Raw genomic sequence first — 22,228 nt, 5'->3', positions numbered from 1 at the left:
AAAGCCAACCATTTGTTTTAATATTTGACTTTAATTGTATTTATTCTTTAAAACCAATGTCTATTTAGAACTCACACAAGAATAGATACAAATACATTTGACATAGTAATAAAATGCAGGAGAATAATACAAATCCCTTCTTAAACTGAGTTGGTAGAAGTCTCCAAAGAATCGGGGCCATGGATATCAAACCAATTCAGATGTTTGCTAACAACCCTTACATAGTAGCACAGTGGTTAGCATTACAGCTTCACAGCACTGGGGTCCTGGGGTTTGATTCCGACAAGGGCCCTATCTGTGTGAAGTTTGATGGTTCTCCCCGTGTTTGTGTGGATTTCCTCCCACATTCCAAAAACATACTGGTAGGCGAATTTGCTTCTGACAAAACAGACCATAGAATGTGTGTGTAGGGAATTTAGATTATAAGCTACATTGGGGCAGGGACTGATGTGAATGATTACAAATTCTTTGTACAACGCTGTATAATATGGAGGCGCTATATAAATAAACTAATACTAATGTAAGTTAATCTATAATTTGTGAGGGTCTTATGAAATGAGGGATTTGGTCCGTCTATTTTAACCAGGATACCCGTCTTGCATAAACCACATTAGTCAATAAAATTAGCAGGGATGTCACCTTCATGCAACATTGATTAACCAAAATGCAGAGAGAAAATATTTGTAGATATTTCTACTGATAAGTGGTCCAGCAAATGGAATTCAGACCAACTTTTCCCCATGATACAGTTCAATCTCCAATTTTCCTAAGGGTGCATATTAGAAATTTTAAATATGGCTTCTCTTCCAGAGGAATGTCATTTGGTGAACCTCACTTCACTAAATCTTATCCAAGGAGGTCACTGATCATAATGGGAAAACGACTTCAAATGCTGAAAAACAGCGAAGACCAGACTGCCTCAACATGTGCTTCATTCTCCCATGTATAGAGTATCAAAAGAACACAGGTAGGACTCACTAAGAAGACATGTTCAAAATAAAATATGATGCAAGAAAACCATATGAAAATTCAGCAGGCATCTGGATAGCTGCATTCGGCAGCCCTTCACATAGGCAGCATTATAATCTGCAGCCCAGAGCAGGTTAGGGTCTAACCATTGTATAGCACTACATATGTACAGAACTACATATGTACAGATGTGGCAATAACTTTGTTCAAATGTTTTGTCCAGCAGGTTGAAGAAGCCATAAATAAAGAGGAAAAAAGCAAAACCAAAAAAAAAAAAAAACCCACATGCGCAAAGCTCCTGCCTATTGGTTAGGAGAAAGGTGGGGAATTGGGAAGTCAGGATCCTGTCTGAAAAAGAAATGTATTCAACAGAGCGATGAAGCAGATTAGCCCATGATTGGATAGAGATGTATTAATCTTATTGTTGCACACCAGTGCAATCGGCAGCAGCAATCCCTATAGTTACAGTATAATGCTGAGTGTATATTTAAAATCTTGTACTTTTATACAATATAATCATATATATCCCCCCCCAATAAACAGAAAGATACTTTAACAGCCGGAAGGATCTGAAATAGTATGAGAAATGCAAACACTAAAAAAGCAAATCGGTTTTACCATTTTCTTTTATTCTTGTGTGACATTTAAGTTGTTTTTATATGCAGTTAGATTTAATATACAAAAAAAATAATCTGGGTAAGATACAAAAATAGAGTAAATAGAGGGAAAATATACCATAATACACTGATGTCACATGACCGTATTCTATTGGGGTAACGTGTGGTGGATTACTGCCAATTTCATGCAACACCTGAAAACAAAATCAGTACATTATGCTATTCCAAAGAATACTGTACAAGCAATTTTATTATTGCAACATACGCATTTATAATTAAATCACTAATTAGATCAGATTTTGTGGCCTGCTATTGGGTAAAGCAGCTAGTTTGTTGTCCATGGCTAGCTAGTTTCAGAAGTGTAACTATTAAAGCTTTATTTGTTGAGAAATAATGTATTGACTACAAGTGTCAGACAGCAGATAAGCAGGTTTCCCATTTATGCTACATTTACAAAACAAATGTAATATATATATACAAATATATAGCAAGTCATAATGTATTTGACAAGTGACTGAAAATAGCCACAGGATGCATAATGTTGTAATCTGTACCTCTAATAAAGGTCACATGTCTGCCTTTGAAGACACAGATCTGACCAAATGCAAAGAACGTGGACTCTACACCGACTAGATGCCAACATGGATTTTGTGGCTGTTAATAATAAGAGTCTGTTATACTGTGCACCTTTGATACACCCCTTAACTAATTAATAATTTAAGATTATTGGTGACTTTAGTGGTGAATTAAGGTTCACAATAAATATATTTTAAATTGTGTATTATTAAATATAATTAACAGATTATTTATAATGCTTGTGGGCTTTGAGATTCCTAGATATGAGCTTTTTCAGTCATTTAAAAAAGGACCATCCCTAGAATCTAAAGAAAAGAGTAAAAATAATCCTGGCATTACCTTTTAAAGCAGTGCTCCTCTGAGTGACTGTAGGAGACGCTCAGTAACTATCACCAATCAATAGCAATGAACTATTCTGTAATTTCTGGATACAAGATCACCCTTTTGAATGTTACAGTGCAGCCCATACAGCCCCTAAAGTGTTATCAGGACGCCTATCACTGCTTTAAGCCTAATGTGGAGAACCCAAGATTTAGGGGAAGAATGTCTTGCCCATTTAAGTTAACAAATATTTCAATCTACTGCATAATTTCCTATTACATATCATTACCAGTCTTGTCAATTAGCTGTTAACCTCTGCAAACATCATCATAATTTATGAAGACTATACTTACAAGCAATAAATAACTACATGATCAGAAATAAATGTTATAATACTCCAACTCAATCGTACATAGATTGATAAAAGGAGGGCAACTGCAACATATCAAGACACTGCCAACTGCTCATGTAGTTATGAACATGCATCACATTTCAACCTTTAACTTCTTGGAATGGCATGTCTCTAGTAAATGCCAGGGAGTTAAATCTCATAGCATAGTCCATGAACGCTAGTTCTAAACAAGAAGTGTTATTGTGTGGATGCCCAATAGAGGATCATTAATCATTTATACTACAGACTTCTGATTTAAAGCAAATGTTATGGGGGGGGGGGGAAAGAACAATCTGAAAAGTAATACTATAAAACTATAAAGTAAGAACATAGGTGTCTGGCCTCATTCTTGCAGCACTAGTCTTTGGATAAGGATCCATTTTTCCAGTTTACAGTATGTACATTGGGTCCAACTGTATGGTTTTATACTATGGCAGTAAATGCTCTATAAGCCCACTGAAACAGCGTACGTTCTAATGTGCTGCAGATCACTCGTAACAAAGTGACAAAACAGTCTGCACAGAATTCAATTGTTATCCTTCATCCATTGCTCAATCCACTGAGAAATCTGTTCCAGGTTTTGCTCCAGGTCTTCTGGTGTGTTACTGGGCAGCTGGTGAACTATGTCTCGTTGATACGATTCTACCGCCTCTTCATAAATGGTCTGAAAAATCTCACACTGGATATTGTCCTGGAGTTTTTTCGCCTTGTAACCCCTAAACAATAAGATTTATGTCAAGGTTGTAGCACTCGCAAGTAAAAGACTGGTACACAAATGTCAAGAACTCTTCAATAGAAAACGAGATAGATATAGTTTGTTACAGTAGCATCTTCTGAAACAGGATTATTTTTCAAATCTACTCTCTTATATCTGTTTTATGAGGAAACAAGTAAACATTTGTGCACAATTATTACACAATGGGCAAACAAACAGATAATTCTACACGCTGGTTGGATAGTTTTACAAGTCAACCCCACCCTCCTTGCATCTCCTTAAACACAAATAGTAATCTAGGATATAATTATGTTTTGCTAACTTATGTCACTGTATGCTGCCTCTGACACAAGTCAGCATTTCCTAAACACTTTTAGTTTTCAGCCAAAGTTCAGCACAATTATCACAATATATCCTTTCATGTTTGGATACACAGGTCTCCCTCTGGGTATTTCACTTCTCTACAATATGAGGACAGTTACGCTCTTACCTGCTCTCTAGTCTCTCATAGAGCAAGGAATTGTCTGTTCTCAGGACAAATACTATATGGAACCATCTCTCAGGGAAAAAGTCACAACCATGATAGTCTACAATGACTCCACCTTCACTCATCCTGTCCTCCAGCTCATCAATCACCTGCAGGAAAATAAAACCACTGAAAAGATCATGAAGCTGAAAAAGGCACATAATGTACAGACATGGTAAAGGATGGTCTTAAAAACATACCTGCAAACTATTCCACTTACAAGTTGTCATTTGAGGAAAAATGACATCATATAGCCAAACTATATACATAAAACATTGCCTCACTACAAACACTTCTATTGCATACCAGAGTTGTATTTTGACAAGGAGCACTAGATATTAAAATAGTTTTCCGACAAGTGATATTTAAGAAATATTTTAAAGGGTTATTTATAAAGTACAGATCATGGATTGGAAGTAAATATTTTTATTGTAAATTTTATTAAGTGAACATAGTTTTGCCTTTTATTTTTATTTGTAGAGATTCGTAATATACAATTATATTTTAAAAATGGAAATAGAACCACTAGAGAGCACCTCTTTCTAAATGGCAACATTTTCCTTTCATGAGTGCAAACAGCATCCCTGATATTAGAGGAACAAAATGCAAAATTCAAAATAAATAACAATTACCATAGAAATAAATTGTTTTGTAACAGTTGCAGTATGTTTGCTAGTACAGCATTTTCAACCGTACATTTTAGAACACTTCGAATTTTTGACCATGAGAGTGTTTGAAAGCGATTATATATTCATTCAGCATATCATTAAAGTAATCGCTGTTTCTCTGTCACACCAACACAATTCTGCTGTTAAAGCAGTGTTTTCTGCAAGTAGTGCCTTAAAAGATTGCAATGATTTCCTATGGAGTTTGAAATTAAAAGGCATGACCTTTAATTCACTTTTGCCCTCCCTCCTTCCATTTAAAAAATGCTTTACCCTCCCAAGAATTGGAAGAAGAACTTAAGAGAAGTAAACTTTGGGGAACATACAGTTAAATTAAATGTCTTCATGTGTCATTAATAAGTAGTAGTCACTAACAGTTATGATACCATTCATAGAACTAAGCAATATTATGGCATGGAACTGCAAAGATGTTTATACTACCACTCAAAAGCTAATTAACTGCTGACATAACTCGGTTATTGATTAGAGCTGCTTAATCGCTAACTGATCAATAGGTAAATTAAATCAATGAGGATTCAATTATATCACGATTCAAACTGTGCAATAACAAAATATTACAGCGGGAGAAAATAAATGCACAAGTACAATAGGCAGTGCAATATTGTGACCAATGAGCTGAGACGAGACAGCTCTACATAATACCTGTCAAATAGACTATGTTCCAGTCGTGGGTACTTAATCTAGAACACAAGTGTTTTTGTAATACAAAATGCTGATGGATTACAGAATAGATAAGACAAGCCTCATTGACTTGAATATCAACTTTCCCTGCCAATCATTACCTGCAGCACTGCAGTCAGTTTCTAGGACAATGCCAACATGACATTTGGGGGAATTTACACAGTCAAGTGCGATTAGTGGACAGGTTAAACCTACTGAACAGAACAGGCAGCGTTGGAAAGCTGCACCACTCCCTAACCAATGGATCCTGTTTTCAGACCTGTCCTCATGCATTGCACCACAATTAAAAACATAAATCCAATGCATGAATGAAACTAATGGGTAAGTGGATAATAAAACTAAAGTGAATGGGGAATATAATGTTCAAAACATTTTAATTTTGTACCATCAGAAGCTATACATTCTTTACTATATTTGCTAGTGATTCTAGTGAGTAATATTGTTAATATGAATTATTGGACTATACAACACATGACCTTATTTCTCTGAACAAGCTTTATATGGGGTATCTTAAAATCAGAGATCCATGGTAACCAGAGATCCATGGTAACTACACTTGGTAGTAGGTGTATTTATATACATACTATAGATTATCTTTAGTATTCATATATCATGGATGCTGGAGATTGGTATGGAATATGGAAATTAGAATATGACAGCATATAAGAACCACTTGGCCTATCTAGTATGTCCATCTTTTAACCCATGATGACCTCAAATCCTATTTGACCCTTATTTCTTTGTAAGGATATACATATGTCTATCCCAAGCATGTTTAAACTGCTCTACTGTATTGGCCTCTACCACCTCTGATGGGAGGCTATTCCACTTATTCACTACCCTTTCCGTGAAGTACTTTTCCTAAAATTTCTTCTGAACCTACTTCCCTCCAGTTTCAGTGCATGTCCTCGTGTTGTAATACTTCTCTTCCTTTGAAGAATGTTTCCGTCCTGTACCTTGTTAAAACCCTTGATATATTTGAACGCTTCTATCATGTCCCCCCTTTCCCTTCTTTGCTCTAAATTATACATATTAAGATCTTTTAGTCTTTCCGGGTAAGTTTTGTGATGTAGGCCATGCACCATTTTAGTTGCTCTTCTTTGTACAGTCTTTAATGTATTTACATCATTCTGGAGATATGGCCTCCAGATCTCAACACAGTATTCTAGATGAGGCCGCACCAATGACTTATACAGTGGCATATCTTCTTTCTGCTACCGATTCCTCTCCAACTAAGCATCTGACTTGCCTTCCTCATTGCTTTGTTACATTGCTTACCTGTCTTTAAGTCACCTGAAATAGTGACTCCCAGATCCCTTTCCTCCACAGTAGTTTCCATTTTAGTGCCGCTAATACTATATTTAGCCTTTAGGTTTTTGACCCAAGTGCATAATTTAGCATTTTTTGAAATTAAACTGTAGTTGTCGCACGCTTGACCATTCCTATAGCCTACCTAGATTATCAAGTTATTTATGTCTAGCTGTATTTGAAATGTATACTTATTTTTTCGGTGACATGTCATTTCCTTTTTACAACTGTCATTTTTATGGATATAGCTGTAGGTCACTAACTCCTGTCAGCACTATTTGTCCAGCACACAAACTGTGAACACTCTGGGGCTGAGGAGTCCGAACTATTATGCTGCAGAAATACCAGGTATGGTAGTAACAGAACTAGAATTTAGTCAATAACAGCAAAGGGGTGTGCATGATGGACATATTGTGTGAAGAAAAGCTACTTACCACCAGTTACTAAAATGCCCCTTCCCCTCTATGATTCATCTTACAGACGTAGCTGAAAACAAGAGCTGTGGGACGTTGCCCACTCCACAGACAATTTCAAGTGACAAACTTACCCCCATTAGAAGCAGAGCATTTAAGTGAAAAGTTGCCCAGCTTCACTATATACAAGTCTGTAAACATATTTATACAAGTCCAAGAGTTTTTATCATATACAAACTGATGGTTAGAAAGAGAAAAAAAACCACAACTTACTCTGTCTTCATCAAGAATAGGACAATCGTACACTTCATCGTACCCTTCATACAAGTTACCTACAACAAGGATGAAACATACCTTTTCAATAACAGCTTATAATCTGTATCACTGCTGCTTAAACCTCCTCTTGCTAGGTGAAAATTATTTTACAGTCACTCATTCCCAGCATAACAGAAGAGCAGGGATCTGTGTACCACCTCCTCTTAAGTCAATGCCAAGTGAGTGATTTAGCACTTTTGTGGCCACTTGGAGCGTTTTGAAAAGTGAATCACTTAGCGGGATGGATGCCGGGGCCAGGCAGGTGGAGGGCCACGCCTGCTAGAGGGAAGGATGCCGTGGACAGGCAGGGGGAGGGCCACGCCTGCTAGCGGGATGGATGCCGGGGCCAGGCAGGGGGAGGGCCACGCCTGCTAGCAGGATGGATGCCGGGGCCAAGCAGGGGGAGGGCCACGCCTGCTAGCGGGATGGATGCCGGGGCCAGGCAGGGGGAGGGCCACGCCTGCTAGCGGGATGGATGCCGGGGCCAGGCAGGGGGAGGGCCACGCCTGCTAGCGGGATGGATGCCGGGGGCCAGGCAGGTGGAGGGCCACGCCTGCCCCAGCATCCATCCTGATAACAGCAGTACACTAGTTAAAATAAAGTTTAACAATCTAGACCATCAAGATAGTGTTCTTATACTACAAAGAAATGCAATGCTAGCTCTTTCAATATATAGTAAAAATATGAAAATAAGTTATTGAGGCTTACCCTCTTTTGCCAAGTCTCCAACATTGACAAATGACAGACCACTTCTCTCTGCAAGCTCTTTGCCAAGTGTGGTTTTACCAACACCAGGAGTGCCTGTGAAACAGTATGAGTCAATATTAACAGTCTGCCAAAATGAAAGTGTGCGAGATCCCATTAGTCAAATATTTCTTTTTGCAGTTTTGATAATGTTTCACAAAATTTTCATTACTTTTAAATAAAGTTTTCTCCCATAGAAAGTAAACACAGTTAGTGGAATAAAAAGGCAGTAGGCGCGCTTTAAGGTATTAACTTTATGATCAGTCAAGTGTGTTCAAACACAAGCAGGTAATTTCTATCCATCCGATTTTGGACAAACCAGACTCATTCAGCACTTGAGTTGAATACAATTAGTAAGATTGGATGATGACTAGCAGTGTGAAAAGAGCATATGTCATTATTTCATATGTGTGACATATGGTACTGATGCTAAGTGCAGGGGGAGGGGGGGTCACCAGTCAGCACCACCCCGGGGCACTGGCAAGGGGGTCACCAGCCAGCACCACCCTGTGGCACTGGCAAGGGGGTCACCAGCCAGCACCACCCTGTGGCACTGGCAAGGGGGTCACCAGCCAGCACCACCCCGGGACACTGGCAAGGGGGTCACCAGTCAGCACCACCCCGGGGCACTGGCTAGGGGGTCACCAGTCAGCACCACCCCGGGGCACTGGCTAGGGGGTCACCAGTCATCACCACCACCCCGGGGCACTGGCAAGGGGGTCACCAGTCACCACCACCACCACGGGGCACTGGCAAGGGGGTCACCAGTCACCACCACCCCGGGTCACCAGTCAGCACCACGCTGGGGGTATAAGTTACTCACCAGTGAGCAGGATATTCGGGCTCTTCATGGTCGCACTCAGCAGACACGTGTTACAGGGGTGTCACGAGCCCTTCCACGCGCACAGTGACACTCTCCAGCGCGAGGCCTTGTGACGTCACTCACTGGCACACACTGTGCTGCGTGCGATCAGTTCTCAGCATTAGGCTATAGACAGAGAGCCCTTTGGCAAACTGAATGTCAGAATTAAGCGGCTTCGTCATTTAAAACGTAACTCAGTCGTCTACATCATATAAGTAATAGTAATTACACTTTGTAGTTGATATACCAGACACATGACCGAATCCAAGATGGCGGCACGTGCATCAGAGGACTACATTGCCAGCGGCTCCTTTCAACCCGTTGTGCGCGTCATTCTGGCGCCGGTGACGTAGATCTATGGTGCCCCGCAGTGTAAGAAGTAAACTGTGAATAGTTGTGACAATTCGACAGTGTTTATCAACACTGAATTACCCGGCGTGTACCACCCCCCAGGGCTTCCTGAAGTGGTACGGCCTGGACTGCCCTCACTGCCGGTAGGTGCCCATCATTTACTATCCGTTGTCATAGAAGCAGTGACAGTGGCCGGTGCATTATTAGTTACGGACAACCTGTGCCTCTCCAGCTATAGCGGCAGTGAGAGTCCCAGGATTCCTTGTCAACAAGTGGCACAACTGCAAGTGGTTCTTCTGTCCTTATGTTGTGGAACTATAAGTCCCAGCATTCTCTGACACGCAGTGATTAGCAGGATGTTCATTGCCATTACAGCTGGAGAGCCACATGATGTTTACAGAATGCAAAACAAGCTTTTTTTTTATCTGACCATCTGTTTTACATGAATGTCATCTCACTTTGTTCCGCATGCATTTATACATAAACATCCTGTGTTCTTTGTTACAGGGCTGTTACTTGTTACCGCACATGAAGCAGTACTGAGGTGATGGGAAGTTTACAACTTTATAATGTCAAAAACATCTTGCAGGAGGAAAGTAACTTCTGCTAAGGTAATAGGAATGAAATGTTAACATTAATGTAATAGTAGGATTATTATTATTTATATAGCGCCAATCCTGTTATGCAGCGCTGTACAGAGAATACGCAATCATTCATCTCACTCCCTGCCCCATTGGAGCTTACAATCTAAATTTCTTACAATACACACACCAGTTAAAAACTCGTGGGTGATTTATTTATTTTTTTACGCTGCGGGGGGGAAACTTGCGGTCAATTGAATACCCCCCAATGACTGTATTCTTAGCGAGACATTTTTATATACATGGATGTAATTTGTTTATATTAATTGACAAAATCAATGATACATGGTTGCAGACTTCAAATGAGATATTGTATCATATCACATGGAGACCAACTGTTTACTAAACCAGTAAAAACACATTTATTCTGTCATGATATTGGCTCAATTTGTTTTATAAACACTAACATTAGTTACAAAAATGTTTAAACAGCAAGGTATGATTGAAACAGAATTAGTGTAGGGAACAAGCAATCTTTGTCTCAGTGCTGGTGTTTTACAATGTTTTATGATTAAGCATATCTATTTTGTAGCAATGCATTTAGTGAAATGCTTATATTCTTTTGTATTTTATCATGTTGTATTATATCTTTAAAGCTGTTTCTGAGTGCTGAGTGCCCAAGAGAGATGTGTTTTACCCAGGGGCTACAAAAGTAAACAGCTCTGTATGATAATATAAATATGTGGCTGAAAAGTACAGAAGGAAGCCAGACATATAAAGCATTGCCCTTAGCAGAAGTTACTGAAGAAACCCCATAAATTCACAATAAGGTGGATATACATTCTCTATGTAATGTATGTAATTGACATATTTGCAAGTACAAACTAAGCCAGGCAGTCCAAGTCAGTAACAAAGACTGCAATATATCAACACAAAGGGCTAGATTTACTAAACTGCGGGTTTGGAAAAGTGGAGATGTTGCCTATAGCAACCAATCAGATTCTAGGGGGGGTATTCAATTGTTAGCGAGATCCCCGGAAAAACGAGCGCTCAAAATATATTAGCGTTAATACGGTAATATGCGCGTAAACACCGTTAATACAGTAGTTTACTCGCTGAATTTCATCTAGCTGCGAGATGACATTCAGCGAGTAATTACCGTATTAACGCTAATATTTTTAGAGCGCTCGTTTTCCGGGGATCTCGCTAACAATTGAATACCCCCCCCAGCTGTCATTTATTTAGTTCATTCTACAAAATGACAGGTAGAATCCTATTGGTTGCTATAGGCAACATATCCACTTTTTCAATCCCGCAGTTTGGTGAATATACCCCTAAGTTTATTTATGTTAAATATAAGCTATTATTTTTATATTTGTAGTACTTTTAATTTTGTGCTACTGAGACTTTTACATATGGTGGTACAAAATGAGCAGAAGTCTGATGTACTGTCTCTGCAGATCACAGACTGGGTAGAGCCATCATTTGAAAATTTGTTTGGAAACACAGTGAACGTCGCCTCTCGGGCATCAGGAGCTAAAAGAGGTGTACGCAAGAAAGATGAGTCTTTACTAGACAACAACTCTCAGAGCAAAAAAAGAGCAAACCCCTTTTCAACAGATCATTCCAGTGATCTGATCAAAGCGACCTCAGGCCAGTCTCAGAATGACCCATGGATTGATAAATACAGACCTGAAGCTCAGGTAAGTAACAGTATAAATGAAGATAATATTTTATTACATTTATTACAGCTATTTTCAAGCACTATCTTAAGTACTGCATCATTTCATATAAGAAATATTCATTTTATGATTTCTTGCTCATGAGACTTTTCTTTATATCTTTGTAAAATAATTATACTGGCTGTTAGGGGGAAAAATAATATATATGCCAGCCAGATAACTTAGAAAGAAGTCCATACTCTTTTAAAGCCACAAAATTAATTACTGCATGGAAAATAACCCTAAAGTGATAAGTGTTGGTAGTAACATTATAGACACAATTACATGGGGTCGGGGTCTTTGAGATTTGTCTAGCCTGGTATTATTTTATTGGAAGAATATATGTGACTGAAGCTGCACATGGTGTTCTTGCAGGGCGAACTTGCTGTACATAAGAAGAAAGTGGAGGAGGTTGAGACCTGGCTAAAAGCTCATGCTGGACAAAAACAGGTTTGTCTGTTTTTGTTACTGTTATCTTTTGATTGTACTTTGCAAGTATTTTTATTTTATAGAGCTTATTCTCATTGAACAAAACTCATGTTACAGTTAATCAATGCTATGAAGATTCTAATCCTTATCGCTTAGCCATTGTACATGTCTTCTCAGGATGGGTCCATAATGTTACTTACTGGACCTCCCGGCTGTGGCAAGTCCACAACTCTCTTAGTACTCGCTAAGGAACTAGGAATCCAGGTGCAGGAATGGATCAACCCTTTAATGCAAGAATTTAAACAGGACGAGCCACCAGATGTCTCTTTTCGAGGTAGTGTACATTTTTGTATATTTTATTACAATCGTTTCCTGTCTGTACGCATCTATAAGATATTGAGTAGGCCACCGTCCTGGCTTTCAGCAAGTAGCAGTTATTTGTTTTTCAGAGCTTATGTCACTTAAGGTGTCTCTGTCCTTTTGTGTGTTCTTCAGATATGGGATTCCAGCCGTACACCAGTCAGTCTCAGTCGGCTCTCTTTCAGGACTTTCTTTTGAGAGCAAACAAGTATAACCGATTACAGATGCTGGGAGAGTCACCTAGTACTGACAGAAAAGTCATCTTAGTTGATGTAAGTTACATGATAGCGTGAAAATAAACCATTAGTTACCTAGAATGGAGACATGATCTATATTAAAAATCCCAAATGTTTACAGGGTGCCTGGTATCTTTTTTTTTTTTTTTTAAGTAAACGTATATATAAGCCTAAATAGGTTACTTGACTGGTGGCTATGAGGGGTTTTGAAGTAGTGAAAGGTGGTGGGGGTGGTTAATAAGCAGAATATGGGAAGTAGAAATTCCAGGGGGTATATTTACTAAGCTGTGGGCTTGAAAAAGTGGAGATGTTGCCTATAGTAACTAATCAGATTCTAGCTTTATTTAGTGCATTCTACAAAATGACAACTAGAATCTGATTGGTTTCTGTAGGCAACAGCTACGCTTTTTCAAGCCCACAGTTTAGTAAATATACCCCCAGATATTTGTAGTATTGGAAAAACTATTTAAGTTACAAAAAGCCATGTTTGTATGTGAATTATACCAAGATCACAGAGAGTTCTTCAAACAACTATGTAACAACTGAAAGAGAAAGTTTCCCTAAGCTTTTAGGATTTATAGAAGGAAACATTTTTTTTTCTATGTTGCCCAATGAGTTTTCATTACATGTAACTTTTTTTTCATGCATGATTTTTGTTATTATTATAGGATATGCCCAATCTATTTTATAGGGACCCCACAAGTTTACATGACATTCTCAGGTAAGGTAAAATAAAATTATGTGTGTATTTTTCTATTACTTTCACGTGTCCCTCATTGACTCATACTGTTTTGTGTTGCATTCTAGGAGATTTGTAAAAACAGGCCGCTGCCCTTTAGTGTTCATAATATCAGACAGTCTGAGTGGTGACAGCCATCAAAGACGACTGTTCCCGAAAGAAATTCAGGATGAGTTGTGTGTCTGTAATATCAGGTGAATGATCTCAGTTTTCTGACCATTATATATCTGGCATACTCTCGGTAGCATGAGTTATATATTTGTTGTGAAATAATACAAATCTCATCTCTACCCCCCCCTATTACTCTTGAAGGTTTCTTTAGGTTTCTCTTTATTTTTTTATTTTCCTTTCATCTTCCGCGATCCTGTCATTCCTACTCTCCCATACCTTTCTCCCACTCCTATTTATCACTTCCTCAATAACTAGCTCAATTATAAAGCACAGGGACCGTGGCATAGTATATACATAGGCTGGCCAGATTCTGCCGCTACGCGAGATTGCCAGGCAACAGAATCGTGCTCAATATATCCCCACCGATTGTGGAGACGATCCGGCCCCCAGGGCTTCCAGCATGATAGAGGCTTGTTAATGTGGTGATTTGACCATGCACACAGGCTGATGGCAGTGATCTGTGGTCTTTTCCTGACCAAATTTACCAACAAGTTCAATAATGAAGACAGTCTAATGGGGCTGTAATCAGTAAAATTAGTTTGGGTTACCTGATGATTAAGGGCTCTGGAAAACCCTAGTTAAATTCAATTATTCAAAAACTTTAAAATAAAAATGCCATCTTTCTCTTTCCTGCCATTGGAGGGATACTGTGAGACCTTGGGGTATAGTAGTGGGTCCATCCAGAAAACAGTAGACCAACAGCAGGACAAGTCTGTCTATAAACTTCAATAGATAAGAAAATCGTACAAACACAATATGATTAAAATGCAATACATACATAACTTTGGATACAATTTTGCACACAAAATACTAAAAGTTGTAATATGTACAGGTTTTTTGATTCCCAAATAGAATACACCCCATAAAATACTTTCAGATAGTGGCTGATAATATGGCTATCTGGCAATCTCTGAGTATTGTTAGATGTAAAAATCCTCCAATTTAGGAATAAATTATCATTGCACTTCCAGAGGTAGATGTATAATTAAGACTTGCTTGTCAGATTTGTTATAGCAGTATCCCGGTCTTGCTTTGGCATATACCTTGGGTAGTTACTTCCTCTGATAATGATCCATTGAAATCTGATTAATATCAGACGTTGCACTCCTTTTCTTACCACATATGCTGTAATGTGGGCCTAGTTGTCCGATATTGGTGGCAGTATCACAGCATGTGGCCATTGTTTGTGTGATTTATAGGATGTTTAATGATTTCTGCCACATGTATGAAGTCTAATTCACATAACTGCACATTTGTACTATACCCCCTTTTTTTTTTTTTTGGTCTCTCCTGAGCTTTCTGGTTTTTGTTCATTAGCGTCTTTACATATAGCAAGATAATGTTGTTCTGTCTGCACTGATATTCTTAGCACCCACCAACCAGTCCTAGTAGCTGCGTGTAATTCATATATAATTAGTTATAATTAAAAACCGAATGTATCCTATTCACCCTTTTTTTTTTTTTTGCAGCTTCAATCCAGTTGCTCCCACCAGCATGATGAAAGTGCTGACTAGAATTGCTGTTTCAGAGGCTGCTGCGGTAAGTGTCTGCGTAATCTGAGCATCTTCTAATTACCACTCAGCCCTGCATCTTAAACACTATGAAACTGAAGTCATGGACCTGTATAATCAGCATTAAGGCCATTCTGCTTTGGTGTGTCATTATGTCTTATTATGTCAAACCTGGACGTATCGCACTCTCATGGCTGTGGCCATTACCATCTTCCAGGTGAATCAATGTAGACAGAGCCTTGCGTCTTTGGTGCAGTGAGGAGCAATGGTTTCTTAGAGTATCTGTGGGTTAGTTCCTGTATCTCATGTGGTTGTATTTTGGGAGTATATGTACTGGCTCCTCGATTTGTGTTCTGATGTGCCTCTTGTCATTTTCTTGTTTCAGAGTGGGGGAAGATGTGTTATCCCTGACAAGAAGACTCTGGAGTTACTGTCCTCTGGAAGTTCAGGAGATATCAGAAGTGCCATCAATAGTCTTCAGTTCTCAGCACTTAAAGGTAAAGTTTGAACTTTCAGATTTCTACCTTAATAAAACCACCATGTCACGACTGATAGTGGGTGTATGACTGATAGTGGGTACCTGCTGTTGTTGGCGCAACTCAGAGGAAGGCGCGGAGTCTAACGTGCCCCTGGTATTCACCAGGAACCCCCGCAAGGAAGTATGGACTCCGCTGCAGGGACACGCAGGTCGCGGTCCTTCCTAGAGTCCACAGCGAGATACAAGGGGGTGTCAGACAGGCCGGTTCAGCAACGTTCAGGTAGAGGAGGTACAAAGGGAAATCCAGAAGAATGGTGAGGCAAGCCGGGTCGGTAACTTTCAGGGAGCGCAGTACAAAGGCAGAATCCAGATAGGGGTGGTCAAACGGTCCGGGTCAAAAGGGTCACAAGCAGCACGAGGAATGTCGGGAACAATACAGCAACTGGTACACACAAACGCTGGAGACAGGAAGACCTGATACTCTGGCACTGGTTAGAGGGCAGGAAGAGGTTTAAATAGTGTGGTGACCCAATCAGCATCAGCGCTGCAGCGCTGTCATACCTGCCGCCGGGAATCCTACATAGCGTCCCGTTGCCTAGCAACGGGGCGCGTCATACAGCGAGGAGTCAGATGGCAGGGGGGATCCGGAAGTGATGCGTCTGGTTGCATAGCAACCAGACGCGCGGTCAGGCAGTCAGGCGGCCGTGCGGACGGCGCCTGACACACCAAGCTGGCATCAGATACCTGTAAATAAAATGGGTCATTCTTTGTTTCCTTTTGACACATGCAATTATGCAGTCACATCCAACTTTTAATGTCTTTTAAGATATTTTCATAAAAATGTTTAGTAAAAGTATTTCATATATTACATAAAACAAGCATTTTATTAAAGGGATAGTGTGACAAATTACTATTTTGTTTAATGTAGTTCGGGCATATGGTATTCTTGTCACCAGACAGGGGGAAACCTGAAGATTTCAAGTGATTCCTCCCCTTCATGATAATGCTTGTTGTGCACATGACTGACTCACTTGCAGAGTGAGTAGAACGGAATAAATAACAATAGTACTCCAATAATTAACATATAATTTAAATGTAACTTTGCCCAGCAATGGTATACACTTTGTAGCAAGCACATCTGTTCCATTCTGCAAATAGAACATTTTGCTGAGTCCCGAAAACGTATAAAATTGTCACAAGGAAAGTTGATTGCTTTCAACTGTTTTTATTATATTTCTGTTGATTATAGATGCTGCTTTACCAAATGATTTCTGGTCTAAAAAGAAAGGAAAATCAACGAAGCTAGAGAAAACCTCATCCAAATCAAAGGCTAAAAAGAAATCCGATAAAATAGGTGAAACGTCTGATGACATCCAAGCAATTGGAGGCAAAGATGCTTCTCTTTTTTTATTCCGAGCACTGGGAAAAATACTTCACTGCAAAAGTAAGATTGTAATGTAACAATTTTGCGCCTGTCCTCTACTATTTTAAGTGGCGTGTTTGACTTTATTATGACTAATTTCAAACTTTTTCAAAAATATTTGGCGTGCAGATATAATTCAACAGAAACATGTAGATACTGTGTAGTCATGTGATACTGATGTTTGATGCAAACCTTTCTAGTCTGCAAGATACAACTGCAAACAGCTGAAACAAAGGATCCATGGTATTTGTAATAGCAATACTGACACTGAATGGGTAATACTACTACCTGGAAATTACACTAAAATAATGTAGGGGGTCGCTGTCTCTAATGACATTCTGTATAGCTGTGCGTTTCTCTATGGCACCCTCTATCTGCGACTTACACAGTGGGCTGTAAAATCATTTCTCTTTCCTACCATTGGGGGACACTGCTGTACACTGGGGTATAGTAGGTGGACTAGAAGTTTAGGCACTTATCATACTTGTGGAATACACACTCCCCTACTTTGCCCCTCCTCTGTCACTGTAAGCTCAGTTTTTGTTAAGTGCCTTAGAAGATGGAACACTTCTGATGAGGCTTCTGCCTATGCTTTGGTTAGTAATAGTTTATTGTCATGTTTTTATTTTATTTACAATCCCATTTAGGTGCAGCGCAGGGCCCATGTAAAAGAACCAGGAGTGAATAGCCTGTCGGCTTCCTTCACTCGGGTTCCTGTGCAGAGGTGTGCAGCCTGCCTGCTTCCCTCACCCCCTACACCACTGCTGGCAATCGGGTTTTCCTTCCCCTAGAGTAAATGAACAGCGGAGCATGAGAGCCGTGTACGACATATACCGGCATCAGATCTGCCTAAATCGGCAGAATTGAAAGCTGATGTGCCGGACAGAACTGAAGCTGTCAAGCCTCTCCTCCCGATGTGACTGAATTGCCTGCAATTCCCCTAGACAACGAGCAGTCTATACCGGGTATCGGTCAGGTGATTGCATTCCATAGGAGACGCTGACCGGAATTGCAGCTGCAGGTCTGGGCATTTTCAATTACCCTGCAGCGCTAAGAGACACCAGCAGACAGCCATAATGGAGGAGGCTGTTAGGGAGGTCAGTCCTGGGGGCAGAACTTCCCCCTTTCTTCACACGCTTTTTTAAGCCTTGCTAATATAACTGTTATCTCATTTATATGGATATATATTAAAAAGAAAAAAAAAATGATATATACATAAATATACAGCATCATGTCTGAAAAAGAGAATTGCATGGGTAAGGGACCTGCTGGAATGTCTGTGCAGCATTATAGCCGTGCAAAGTGTAATGGTAAATGTATCTTTTGGACAGTCTGACCCAGACACCCTGTGTGCAACCTGTGAAGCTGACAGCTGTGAACGCCGTACGCCTACCCTGGTGTCGACAATCATGGAGGAACCGGCCTGGGTCAGATCGCCGGATTCCGAACGCTCGTCAGGGGAAGAGGGCGAGTTGTTTTTAGAATCCGACAGAGAGGATGCACTAGGCTGAGAGGAGTCTTCCTCGGTGCACAATGTGGATAATCTTATTCTGGGGGTCAGACACTCATTAGGGTTTGCGGAACCGGAAACGGTAGACCCCTCGGCTTTTCTCTTTTTCAAAAGACCTAAGAAACAGGTTGTTTGTTTTCCCCATTCCCTTAGCTGTTGGACATGGTGGCTGAGGCATGGCAGAAGCCAAACAGGCATTTTCAAATGCCGGGCAGATTCAAATCTCTATCCACTACTAGCTGAGGAATCTGATAAATGGGAGGTTACCTCTAGGGTGGACCCCCCAGTGGCTCGTTTGTCTACTTCATCGTCTGTTCCTGCGCAGGGCAGGGTCTTTCTGCGGGATCCAATGGACAAGAAATGTAATCTTATGCTCCGCTCGGCTTGTGTAGCGGCAGGTAACTTATTTAGACCCAACATGTCCATATCCTGGTTTAATAAGGCCATTCAGCTCTGGGCAGAACAGTTGGTTAAGGGTCTCCAGCAAAATTATGTGGGACAAGCATCTATGGATGCTGAGTCAGTCAATTCTAGCTTCATCATTGCAGCCCATCATACCTTGTGGTTATGCTTCTGGGCGGTGGATTCGGACTCCAAATGCACATTGGAAGCTTTGCCCTTTGATGGTATCGCATTGTTTGGGTCTGAATTAGAAAGGATTATTCAGGTAGCCACAGGGGGCAAGAGTACCTCTCTACCCGTTAGCTCCAGTAAACCGAGACCGTCACGGTTTCGGTCTTTTGGTAGAGGTCGTGGAGCTCCCTCCAGTGGACAGTCATCGGCCCGTAGAGAAGCACACCATAGTGGCCGGAACTCCCAGGACTGAGGACAAGCCTGCAGCATGACAGGATCCCACTCCTGAATAGTGTGGTGGGGGCTCGTCTACTACGTGTTCAGGAACGATGGCGGATTTCAGACACAGACACTTGGGTGAGGGGGATTGTAACACAAGGTTATGTCTTCGATCTAGTGCAGTTTACCGCGAAACACTTCTTTACCACAGCTCTTCTCTCTTGTGCCATCAGACGCAAGGCACTTCATGACGCCATCAGAAAGCTCCTATCGTCCGGAGTAATTTTTCCAGTCCCGCAGCAGGAAAGAGGATGGGGATATTACTCCAATCTCTTCCTGGTTCCTAAACCGGACAGGTCATTCCGTCCCATACTGAATTTACAGACCCTCAACAAACAGGGTCTGCATGCTCAGGTTCCACATAGAATCCCTGCACACGGTTATTGCAAGCATGAAACAGGGAGCGTTCATATCCCTGATGTCTATGGCGGACGCCTATTTAAATGTACCCATTTGGGAGAGACACCAGTGTCTCCTCCGCTTTGCAGTACAGAAACATCATTATCAGTTCAGCGCTCTACCATTCTGCCTGACCACTGCCCCAAAGGGGCTTCAGCAAGGTGATGGCAGGACTATTGCGTTCCCAGGGAGTCACAATCATTCCCTATCTGGACGATCTCCTATTGAAGGCGCCGTACGCAGCTCTGCTCTTGCACCACATACAGATCACCATTCACTTTCTAGAGGAGCACAGCTGGGTGCTGAATCTACCCAAGTACTCGCTCATTCCTTCTGTGGTTTCTGGGTCTCCTTTTCAACACTTTAACCCAGAGAGTCTACCTTCTGCACAAGACCAGGACTCTCATGATGTGACGGGAAGTATCTCTTCTCCGTTGCATGAAGCTGTTGTGGTCCATGGTGTCTGTATTCGAGGCGGGGACTTTCGCACAATTCCACTCACGACCTCTCCAGAGAGAGATTCTTCTGAAATGGTCCGGCTCCCATGAACATTTCAACAGAGAGATTATCAAACTGTCTAGAACCACACTCTTATCCCTCTCATGGTGGTTGAGCAGACAAAATCTAGAAAAGAGCCAGTCATTCCGTGCTTGGACCTGGACCCTGGTCACCACAGATGCCAGCAGTCTGTTCGGCTCGCGTGCAGTTGTTGGGTCTCTCAGGTTTCAGGGTCTCTGGTCCCCTTAGGAGACCACACTATCCATCAATGTCCTGAAACTCAGGGCGTTTCACTGAGTGTTACTTCAGGGGCAGAGGTTTCTAACTGGGAAACCCTTAAAAATAGTCAGACAATGCCATGCAGTGGCTTATTTGAGCCACCAGGGGGGATGTGCAGCTCCATGACACTACGAGAGACATCCAGGATTATGTACTAGGTGGAATGTCATGTTCTGATAATCTCTGCCATATTCATACAAGGGTGGACAATTGGGAAGCCGTTCTTCCTCAGTCGTCACAAGATGCATCCCGGGGAGTGGTCTCTCCACAAGGAGGTCTTTGCTCTTCTGGTACAGCGTTGGGGCACTCAAGAGATCGACTTCCTGGCATCCCGTCTAAATTTTCAAATTCTTGTTAATTGCTAGAAGTCAAGTGAAGTCAAGAGATCCTCAAGCGGGGGGTACCCTGATGCCATGACAATCTCATGACGCTTTGGTCTAGTGGATCTGTTTCCTCCATTCCCAATGCTTCCGCGGGTGCTAAAAAAGTTAAGAGAACGCGTCCCTGCAATTCTAGTGGCTCCAAATTGGCCACACAGGGCATGGTTCTCAGACATTCAGGGAATGATAGCGGAACCTCCCGTGTTCTGCCAGTTCGTCCAGACCACCTCGCTCAGGGCCCTCTTCTCTGCCACTATTTAGATCGGCTGAATTTGATGGCATGGCTGTTGAGACCTTGATACTCAGGGCGAGAGGGTTGTCTAAGGGTGCAGTGAGTACCATGATAAGAGCTCGAAAATCTTCATCTTCGGCCATCTATCATTGGATAGATCGTCTGGAAGGCATACATCCTCTGGTGTGAATCTCAGGTGTTTCACACTTCCTACTTTAGCCTTCCCCGGTTACTCTTCTTTTTGCAGGCGGGTCTGGATAAAGGACTTCGTCTGGGTTCTTTTAAAGTGCAGATGTCTGTACTTTCTATATATTTTCAGCACTGGCTGGTGGCTTTATCGGAGGCACATACATTCCTTCAGGGTGTCTTACACGTTCAGCCACCTTTTGTTCATCCTGTGGAACCATGGGACCCCAGTCTCGTAACCTGCAGGCTCTAACTAGACCTCCCTTTGAGCCTTTGGATTTAGTAGACCTACATCATGTCACTTGGAAGGCGGTATTCCTCCTAGCTATTGCTTCAGCTCGACGTGTGTGAGAGCTGGGAGTACTTTGCTGCGATTTTTCCATTCCTAGTTTTCCATGTAGATGGAATGGTCCTCAGCACTAAACCCTCATTTGTTCCGAAGGTGGTGTCCCGGTTCCACTTGAATCAGGAAATTGTTGTTCCAGCATTTCGTCCTTCTTCAGCATCTTGAGATGAGATGTTATGTTGATCGCACATCTTCTGTCCGAAAGACGAATGACCTTTTTATCCTCTATGGCGTGCATAAGAGGGGTTGGCCTGCCTCTAAGCAGTCCATTGCTCACTGGATCACTTCCACCATTCACTTGGATTATGTCCATGCATCTCGTTCTGTGCCAGAATCCTTAAGGGCGCTTTTCACTAGAGCCATAGGAGCATCTTGGACAGCGCGTCACGGTTCCTCGGCGGAGCAGTTGTGCCGAGCGGCAA

At 41.3% G+C, this 22,228-nt stretch overlaps 2 protein-coding genes across 2 annotated transcripts in view; one reads left to right on the top strand and one right to left on the bottom strand.

Annotated features, from left to right (window-relative positions):
* Positions 1 to 1,577: 1,577 nt before the first annotated feature.
* Positions 1,578 to 9,229, bottom strand: AK6 (adenylate kinase 6). Its single transcript, XM_075180146.1, has 5 exons — positions 9,086 to 9,229; positions 8,227 to 8,319; positions 7,477 to 7,535; positions 4,080 to 4,225; positions 1,578 to 3,590 (listed from the first exon to the last, which is right to left on the bottom strand). The coding sequence occupies exons 1-5, from the start codon at positions 9,111 to 9,113 to the stop codon at positions 3,401 to 3,403; spliced, it is 516 nt and encodes a 171-aa protein (XP_075036247.1). The 5' UTR covers positions 9,114 to 9,229; the 3' UTR covers positions 1,578 to 3,400.
* Positions 9,230 to 9,287: 58 nt separating this feature from the next.
* RAD17 (RAD17 checkpoint clamp loader component) overlaps positions 9,288 to 22,228 on the top strand; it is a 28,075-nt gene continuing 15,134 nt past the window's right edge. The window contains exons 1-11 of the mRNA XM_075180134.1: positions 9,288 to 9,618; positions 9,983 to 10,086; positions 11,517 to 11,759; positions 12,153 to 12,227; positions 12,384 to 12,540; positions 12,702 to 12,838; positions 13,471 to 13,523; positions 13,610 to 13,735; positions 15,182 to 15,251; positions 15,609 to 15,720; positions 16,951 to 17,145. Of these exons, the coding sequence (XP_075036235.1) occupies positions 10,045 to 10,086; positions 11,517 to 11,759; positions 12,153 to 12,227; positions 12,384 to 12,540; positions 12,702 to 12,838; positions 13,471 to 13,523; positions 13,610 to 13,735; positions 15,182 to 15,251; positions 15,609 to 15,720; positions 16,951 to 17,145 (1,210 nt within the window). The 5' untranslated portion in view covers positions 9,288 to 9,618; positions 9,983 to 10,044. The remainder of the gene's footprint in view (positions 9,619 to 9,982; positions 10,087 to 11,516; positions 11,760 to 12,152; positions 12,228 to 12,383; positions 12,541 to 12,701; positions 12,839 to 13,470; positions 13,524 to 13,609; positions 13,736 to 15,181; positions 15,252 to 15,608; positions 15,721 to 16,950; positions 17,146 to 22,228) is intronic.

Source organism: Mixophyes fleayi, chromosome 1, assembly GCF_038048845.1.
Source record: "Mixophyes fleayi isolate aMixFle1 chromosome 1, aMixFle1.hap1, whole genome shotgun sequence".
NCBI lineage: Eukaryota > Metazoa > Chordata > Amphibia > Anura > Limnodynastidae > Mixophyes > Mixophyes fleayi.
This window is presented reverse-complemented; position numbering and strand designations above follow the sequence as displayed.

Coding starts and splice junctions, on each gene's coding strand:
- AK6 (XM_075180146.1), bottom strand. CDS start 9,113: ATGAAGAGCCCGAATATCCTGCTCACTG. Junction 7,536..8,226: donor TGGAGACTTGGCAAAAGAGG/GTAAGCCTCAAT, acceptor TCCTTGTTGTAG/GTAACTTGTATGAAGGGTAC. Junction 4,226..7,476: donor CTATTCTTGATGAAGACAGA/GTAAGTTGTGGT, acceptor ATTTTCCTGCAG/GTGATTGATGAGCTGGAGGA.